Below are 8,859 nucleotides of genomic sequence, written 5' to 3'. Positions count from 1 at the left end.
CATGTCTTTTATAACACTTGTCTCAGTCGCAGGCAACACTATCATCTTCCATAGGCATTCTATAATGTGCACATGCATAGATAACACTTTTCAATTTTCCAAAGTCCACAGTTTACAGTTTTGGAAACTGTTGACTGGAAACTTCCTCTTTGCATGTATCATGGGTTATATGTCAGAAAGCATTTCTTTGACAAGCACTGGTAATTGTGACGGCAAAACTATGCTTCGAAATCTCTCCGAAGGCTCACTCATGCACAAAAAATCTAGGACTAAATACCTTTTTTCAATGACTACGCATATTTATTACTACATTAGAACTATACCAGTCACAATATTGAAGCAGTACAGTTTTCTTATGAGATGCCAATTACCGCATTGTGCCAGAAGACCGATATCTCACTGCTTGACTTATGTCCTTAGCTACTTCAGACTCACAATAAAAATCTTTTTCAAGCAGATTTTCTTCTTTATTGTTGGTCAAAAGGCAAGTGAGATTTTAAGGTTTTCTCGTACAATGTTTTTGTGTTTGGAAAATGGCTTGATGGTTTTGACCACTAACAGGAACGTGCACACAGACTTACAAGTGTGGAGGCTTTTTTGCGATCATGATGAAAGTTTCTCAGAAAAGATGTAAGACATAAACACATTGAAACACACCCCTTTTTTATTCAATTTCTTCGATCTTATCATTCACCATTTTAGGTTAAAATGCATCTTTATACATAGGAGTGGTCCATGGGGTCCAAAAATTGATCATATCATAAAATTTTGATGACTAATTAACATTTATCATTACAAATTTTACTTTTTTGCCTGCTTAGTTGCACACACTGCAGTAAGACATAAGCAAGAGCGCAATTTCATTCACACTGATGATAATAATCTTCTTTGTGTAATTCTCACGGATATTTTAATCCTCTGACGAAATAGCAAAGCATTTATTTACTAAGTTATATCATTTATTTCCTTTAAAATTCCCAAACATTAATTAGAATGTGATAAGTGAAGTTTATCAGTGCTTTCTTTAGTTTTGATCTGCCATCTTTTTTGACTGTAACTTTTGCAGCCCTTTAACTTTGAAACATCGGTGTTGAAACTTTCTAAATGAAACAAATAAGAAAGTCCTGCAACTACTCACTTCTTTCTGTGGTCATAGATATCAACGCAGTGCAAAAACACTATACCGTATCATATCAAGATGGTTATAACTGGTAATTCCATCAAGCAATATAAGTCGCTTAAAAACTTAATCACTACTATGACTAGACTACTAGCAGAAATTCTCAGTGTCAATCTCTTTCTGAAATGCTAGTTCTGGAAGAGAGACGTGGTGAAGTCCACATAATCCAGGGCTCCAGGCACTTCCCTACCCTTGCTGTCTCGATAGGGCTTCATGTGTAGGATACACCACTCCGCCTGTTCTTTTGGTAAATTCTGCAGGGAAAAGCGTACAGAAAATGTGGAAAAGTTAACTTCAAATTTACACAAGGCAAAGTTTGCTTGGAAATTCACTTTTAGTATGTAAAACATACAGAGTAACTATTTGCAGCAAAAACCAATGGTAAGGGAAGGGTAAATTTTTCTGTGTCACATGATAGGATCATTGTTTTGCATATACTGTTGTGGTTGTACAAGAGTTTTGATCCAAGCAGCATTAGTGCATTAAGGTAGATTGCACCTCAGGGACAGATATGCAGACTCTCAAACTTTTACAATTATTTTCTGATCTACCACTTGTGGGGGCTCATTTTAAAGCTCTCTGAATAAAAAAAACTTTCACCATCTCAGTTTTTGGATATCAGAAACTTCATTTTTCTCCATAAAGTTAACTTCTGCGGTGCATACTACAGTAATGGAGGACAGTGGTGGAAACAATGTCGGTCACGTTGTAGATGAAACTTACCGAATACAGTTCTTGCTTGGTGACGTATGGCTTATTCTCAGAGCTGAGCGCACGGAAAGCGTTTTCAATTTCTTCGCTGGATTGGACATTTTCAGTTTCACGGCTTATCATGAAGCCCATGTATTCTTGCAAGGACACAAAGCCATCCCTTGTAAAAAGAAAAGGGTCAGTCATGTTAGTGAGCATTCAGCTGCAGTACCTCCAAATGTCCATGTGATATTTCAAATGTCTGTCATTTCAACATGTGACATACAAACACTGCAAATCCTGTGTCTGCATGATGAATCAATGACTGCTCACAGAATGGCTCTACGATGGAGTAGAAATGCTGTGAAAACATAAAACTACTCATTTTCCTGCATCTTGTACCAAACATTGGTCATATTTCCGCATCTTCACTCACCTATTAGGATCTACACTGTCCAGAATACTCTGGAACTCAGGATCTTCCTGGCCTTCCTCAACAACCGGAAGATCGTATCCGAGGGAACGTAGACAAGACTTGAATTCTTGGTGGTCCAGCTTGCCAGTCTTGTCCTTGTCAAAATGTCTGTGAGAGACAATATGTTTCACGAATGTCAAGAGTGTTTTTCACATTAGATCACTCTTTATGACTGCCTGAATCCTGAATATGGCATTTGAGAACACTAAAATCAGTGTTTTCTCCATAGTGAGTGAATGCATGAATCCCACCTATTTAATCTAATAACCCCCTCAAAATAAACATGAATACACAACACCTTGGCCCACAACATTCGGATCTTGCATGAGATATTTACATGACAGTATTTAACATAATAACAATAGTGGCTATCAAAACTTTGATTAATGTCTATGATATAACATCATAGAGTTGATTAAATCTACCATCTCCTTAAAACGCTTCCTATCTGCAGGACTTGAAGGACTATCATCACACTTTGTACATGGTTTTGTTTGTATGCCCTTCTTTTGAATTCTAGGTTTCACCCATTATTGGAGGCTTATTTTACTGAAATAGTTAAGCAGATTAGATGGTCCAGCCATTTTTGACATTGGGTAATCTTAACCCTTTGCAGTCCAGAGCGCCCTCAAACGCCCTATGGGGGTGCGGCCAAAGCGCCCAAAAGCGCCCGAACATTCCAGACTTCCGGGTCGATTTGAAAATGCGGGAAACGTAACGGTTTTCCGTGATGAACGTATCATCATTTTCTGATGACGTACTAAGCAAATGTTAGGCTACATTTTCCCGCTCATAAATATACAGGTTGCCATTAAAAGTTTTTGCACAAAATCGATCGATGTTTTCTCAGACGCGTCATGTCGCTAAGTTTGAATTTTAAATTTTTGTTTACGTCCTGCCGTAGCGTCAACCCTCACTGAAAAATCGCGGATGTCGGTCGCTCGAATACCTATTCATGAGAATTTTCCTTGACAATGACGAAAGGAGGAATTTGAAGGCTTTTCAGACGTAGACACAGTGAGTGACATAGACGTTGGCGAGATCGATGCAGCGCTACGGCAAATACTCCAGTTTTAGGACTTCAAACTGTAACCGGAAGCGCCCGATATCTCGCGTGAGATCCATCGTCGTCCCATGGTATAAAATTTCGATCTTCCGAATTTTCTGGTCGCTGAATCTGGCCCTTAGCATCGTTTAGGTGTCGGAGCTCATCCGGGAGATTATTTTTTCTGTTGATTCCGTTTTCAAAACGTAGAAACAGTGAGTGACATTGACGTAGGTGAGATCGATGCAGCGCTACGGCAAGTACATGCTGCATGCAAACTATGACCGAAGCGCCCGATAAATAGTGTGAGATCTCATAGTGTCGCCTCGTGGTACAAAATTTCGATCTTCTGAATTTTCTGGTCGCTGAATCTGTTTCTTATCATAGTTTAGGCATCGGAGCTCAGCCGTTAGATCATTTTTTCTGTTAATTCCGCCGCCTTTCCGTCAACAAGTTGTCGATGAAATCACCACTACGCGACTCTGTGTCGATGGCCCGGCGCCGACGTAAACCAGTACTGGTATGAGACTAAGGTTGATGAAATGCGGGCGCTCATAGCAAATATTTTGATCGAAATTCACACCATGCCAGATGTAAATGACTACTGGTCAACAGACGACAGATTACAACTACCGGGGATCGCAAAAGTAATGCCAAAGAACCGATATCAGAAGTATTTTCATGTCAATGATAATGAACTCGATGTGCCCGCCGGTGACCTCAACCGTGCATGATCGTACGTTCAAAGTTCGACCTCATCTTGACCTCAGGCGTTCAATTTTCTTTTCCCGCAAATTACGGTCATTTCGCCAGCTGTCGATTGATTAGGCTATGATAAAATTCAAAGGCCATATGATGCAGTACATGCAAGCCAAGCCAGTCAAGTAGTATTTCAAAGTTTAGATGCTGACTTGTCCCCTTAGCGGATACTGTCTGAGCTTCGATCCCCAGAATTTATTGGAAAGAAAGGCGGACGTACACGGTACAGGCGCCAAAAAGAGAACTATCGTACCCTCATTTTTTTGAATTAAAGACACTTTATAAATAAATACTTTTATTTTGTTGTAAATTTGATAATTTTGTGTTCGATATTACTTTTACTTTATAATACGTTTGAAAATGATGCAACATTTCCTCAATGTGCCATGAAATTTGCACAAGCTGGTTGATGATATATAATAATATGTACGGCAAATTCTCGTCTCTATGATGCTACAACAATTGCAAAATTAGAAAAACATTGATTTTCAAAATAACATCATGTAAAAAAAAGAAGAAACACTCAAATTATGTGTTTTGTTTATTTTTATTTCATCTGGGACTTCTTACCTGAAAAGGAAAGTGTAAAACTGCGCAATAAATCAGCTGCCAGCTTCATTTGATGAGGAAAAGTGTCAAGAAATTTTCTTGAATTCCCCATAAGCAATATATCATTGAAAGGAAATTTTATAAGCTTTAAAATAATTTCAGGTTGCTGTAGTCAGTTTTGAGCCACTTTTTTACAAATTTGGAATAACAATACACTGTTAATGATTACAGAATATTTTAATTTTTGAGTGGGGAGTTCTGGTCTCCACTGTATATTGTTATGCAAATGAGCTGGGCTGCAAAGGGTTAATGAAGAGTTACTTACTTGAACATCATGCTGAACTCCTTGAGGGCTTCTTCGCTGACACCGGTGGTGTTGCGGGCTTGGATTTGCTGTTCCAGGTTGTGCTGCATTCTCATACCGAGCTGGTCCAGCTGATCCCACTGTTGAGCCAGACCCACGGTGCTATGCTCAGTATAGCTATAATGCAAGCAAATGTGAGATGGATAAGAATCTCCTTCAGCCATTGACAGTGTCAAACACATGGCATACATGTACTATGTATGCATCGTATCTCTTTTCATCTCTTTCAGTTTTAATGTAGTGTACACACGATTGAGATTTTATGTAATATTTTGAATGATATAACACAAGACGCCTGTGATTCATTGCTGCTGTTGCAGATGCCATCTACAGCTCAGCTCAATGGATTAAGCAAGACGGAGCAATCTTAAAAACATTCTATTACCGATTATCCAGGATGAGGTGTTCCTCCATGGCAGCACCTAGGTCTTCTATCTTCTTCAGCTCACTACGGTGAGCACGGATTTCAGATAACTTGCGCTGTAGGTGGATGCACACTTTTGGATTAGCCTTACAGATTGCTGGTGTCTAAACATTTCACAATCACTTCTTCAATGTGATTTGGGAACACAGGGTGCTAAATATCAGAAGCATTTGCTGGGCTTTGAAAATCACTCATAACATCCTGTAGTAATGTTTGTCAGGTTACACAATATCCAGAAGAAAATGTTATTGGAGAGGAAAGTGGTGTTTGTATGACTGGCAGACTGCTTGAAAACATGTGAAATAACGAACTGTCCATCTGACAATATCCAAATTATGGACTCTCTTGCTCATCAAATCGCTTTATTGTAAGAGTAGATGAGGATATCACCAATACCTGACACATATGAGGGAATCAAGTTAACTTATGACAGCTCACCTTCATAGCTTCCAACTGGGTCTCCAAGGTACCAGACTCTTCAGCCAGCTGGGCTCTGTGTATGGCAATGAGGAGCAATGAGGAGAACATGTCACAAAAATGCGTAAGACCATCAAACAAACTATCTGAAGAGACCAATTCAACTTGCTGAATTAGTAGGAAGGATTCACAGCTTTGACGTTTTTCTTTGATTAAAGTCAACTTGGAATTCAAACTTCGTGGACGTAGGTAGAGTGTGCCTTGAGGACAGATATTTACACTGTCAAAACTTTTAAGATATTTTTTTGGTTTACCAAATGTGGAGGCTAAATTTGAAGCTTATGGAGTAAATAAAGTTTTCAACAGTTTAGTTTTTGAGAAAAATTGTGATTTTTGTTTCCCTCAACCAAAAATAGAGATAACACAAGGACAGCAGCCATTTTGGAATCTAAAATTCTTAAGTATCAAAAATTGCATGGTGAACCCAACTTTCATCCTTGATTTTGAAAGCGAATGGTAAAAAAGTTTCTTGAGGAAAGTTTAAGCAAAGTCTTTCATTTTCAACGTGTGAACTGACTTCAATTCTCGTTCAGAAACTCTACCATGTATAGTTTTCTGCATGCAATTTCCACTGAACATAGGTTTTTCTTCTCTGAACTGTTGGCAACGCTGGTATTGAGAATCCTACGAATTCAGGAGTTGGTGGGAATGGAATCAACGTACATCAAACAACACTCACTCACAGAGCAATCAACGTGTACACATCGAAAACTACTGACACTAACAAAGACATGCTCTCTCTCTCTATGACTACGTATTTTAGCGCACAGCAGATTTGTGCATTTGGCATGCGACGAAAGGCAACAATGAGGTATTAACAAAATCCAAGTGAATGAAAACATCATGCGATGAGGTAACCCACCACAGAGAAAAAAAAAGATGAGTTTTTTAAACTCTGTCAGTAGACTGAAAATGATTACTACCAATGTTAAAGATTAGGCATTTGTTTTCTGCTAGTCTTTTGTCAGTTTGAAAGAAATTAAAACGAATAATAACCCTCCGCCCATGACAACATAGTCCCTTCCGATAGGATGTTGCAAAAAGACACAGCGAGAGACGCAGACAGGTTTGACAGCCGCAGCGTGATGACAGACAGAAGAACCAGCATTTTAAAAACGGAGAAAAATTATAGAAGAAAAAAAGAAGAACAAAATAAAGATGATACACAGACAAGAAATACTGTACAAGCCGAGAAGGGAGAAAGTGGGCAAATGATTTGTGCTCATTATCTATCTAGCTAGTTTGGCACTTCTAAGTTCACATACTCTGCCATATATATTATTAGATTCAACTGACGGCTCTGAAAACTGGAGGACTTTCAAGAAACAAAATCTACTGCAGTGTTTTTCAAGTACATCGTCATGATACATGCAGTCTTCTCAAAATTTTGTCTTTCTTGCGACAGAAAAATATTCAAGTTTGTGCAAAAAATTGAATTAAGCCTAAAACACAAAGTAATTGCATAAAAGTACTACAGATTGACAAGAGGAAGTTAAAAGGAAACGGACACTGACAAAATAATGGAGCCACCTGACTAACCAAATGAAACAATCGGATATTTGTTTCATGACTATTGGTACTTAAAAAGAAATTTAGAATTTTGTCTTCATTCAGCAATGTGACTTTTGTGGACAAAGAAACAGCTCTAAATGTTACGAAAGTAGCAAGGTGTAATATGTTGTTAAAAAATATAAAAAATAAGAAAGCAGCTGCTTTCTTCATACCAAAGTTGTGCAATGGAATTCAAATAAATCAAAGAATAAAGTTGTCGTTGATGCGTTAATACATAATACATTTTCAATTTATCTGGAATGGAAAATGTAAATTGTGTTCAATGGAGATGCTGTCTGTGTCACTTTCTATTTTCCTTTTTTTATGCTGATTAGAATCAATAATTTTTCAACCTATTTCATATTTCGGGGTGAAAATTAATGAAAAATTCTACTAAATGCAAAAGTCTAGTTTATACACTCAAGATTTGGAAAATTTGAATTGATGTATGCAAATGATGACTGAGAAACTGAAGACTATCACCTTAGTGTATCACCTTAAATTTCATTTCTCACTGTTTTTCAACGTGTATCATGCCAGGAACATAACACGTACCTTGTTTCCTGCAGCCAGGCATGGAAAGCGTTGGCGTGCTTGGCAAACTCCTTCCGCAGCTTGTCGTTCTCCTCCTGTCGTCGCATCTCCTTGTTCAGTTCCACCTCCCGCTCTTTGATGATCTTCTGCAGGTTTCGCCAGGTGTCCTCCAGGGCCTCCATGGTGAACCAGGTGTACGGGTTGGTGGTCACGTTGTAGCTCTTGATCTGCTTGTCCAGGGAGGCCAACTGTTTCAGGTCGGCCTGGGCGCTGCTCAGGGAGTCAGTGAAGGCGTTGTGGGCTTCACGCAGGGCCTGGACGGCAAAACAGAGACATTGATGAGCTGCTCTCAGGATGGTGGGATTTCATGATAAACACTGACCAGATAGTATACAGCAGACATGAACATGCCACAAACAGAACTTGACATAACAATGGATCAATAAATGAACAAACATCTTTCATTTGTTTATCATTTATTTTCAGTTCATTTCTATCATCAAACTGGTGAAAAGCCAATTGCAGGATGAGGTGCTGACTATCCATTACTCAATGAAGCAATGATGAGCAAAGTGCCAAAATCAATTTACACAATATTATGGCTAATCATTCAACTTTCAAATCCCTGACAGTGATGTCATGCCCTATCCATAAGTGGATCTCAAACTCAGTCCCTCCACAGTCCTGCACCCAACCAACTTTACCATATCCTGATGCCTTAATAATTGTTTATATCAACCAATAATCACAAATTTTGGGGGGAATGTATAAATGGACAACTGCAGTATGTTTTGCATTGCTGATATCTTGG

The 8,859-nt window shown here is 38.7% G+C and overlaps 1 protein-coding gene across 14 annotated transcripts in view; it reads right to left on the bottom strand.

The window, feature by feature from the left end:
* Positions 1–278: 278 nt before the first annotated feature.
* Positions 279–8,859, bottom strand: part of LOC139114136 (spectrin alpha chain, non-erythrocytic 1-like) — a 59,054-nt gene continuing 50,473 nt past the window's right edge. For 7 of the 14 annotated variants that reach the window (XM_070675664.1, XM_070675668.1, XM_070675670.1 and 4 more), the window contains 8 exons: positions 8,070–8,362; positions 6,960–6,983; positions 5,925–5,979; positions 5,448–5,542; positions 5,024–5,179; positions 2,307–2,453; positions 1,904–2,051; positions 279–1,434 (listed from right to left, as the gene is read on the bottom strand). In XM_070675664.1, the coding sequence (XP_070531765.1) occupies positions 1,309–1,434; positions 1,904–2,051; positions 2,307–2,453; positions 5,024–5,179; positions 5,448–5,542; positions 5,925–5,979; positions 6,960–6,983; positions 8,070–8,362 (1,044 nt within the window). In that variant the 3' untranslated portion in view covers positions 279–1,308. The remainder of the gene's footprint in view (positions 1,435–1,903; positions 2,052–2,306; positions 2,454–5,023; positions 5,180–5,447; positions 5,543–5,924; positions 5,980–6,959; positions 6,984–8,069; positions 8,363–8,859) is intronic. The other 7 variants (XM_070675667.1, XM_070675671.1, XM_070675674.1 and 4 more) reach the window with 1 other exon arrangement.

The sequence above is a fragment of the Ptychodera flava genome, chromosome 16 (assembly GCF_041260155.1).
Source record: "Ptychodera flava strain L36383 chromosome 16, AS_Pfla_20210202, whole genome shotgun sequence".
NCBI lineage: Eukaryota > Metazoa > Hemichordata > Enteropneusta > Ptychoderidae > Ptychodera > Ptychodera flava.
This window is presented reverse-complemented; position numbering and strand designations above follow the sequence as displayed.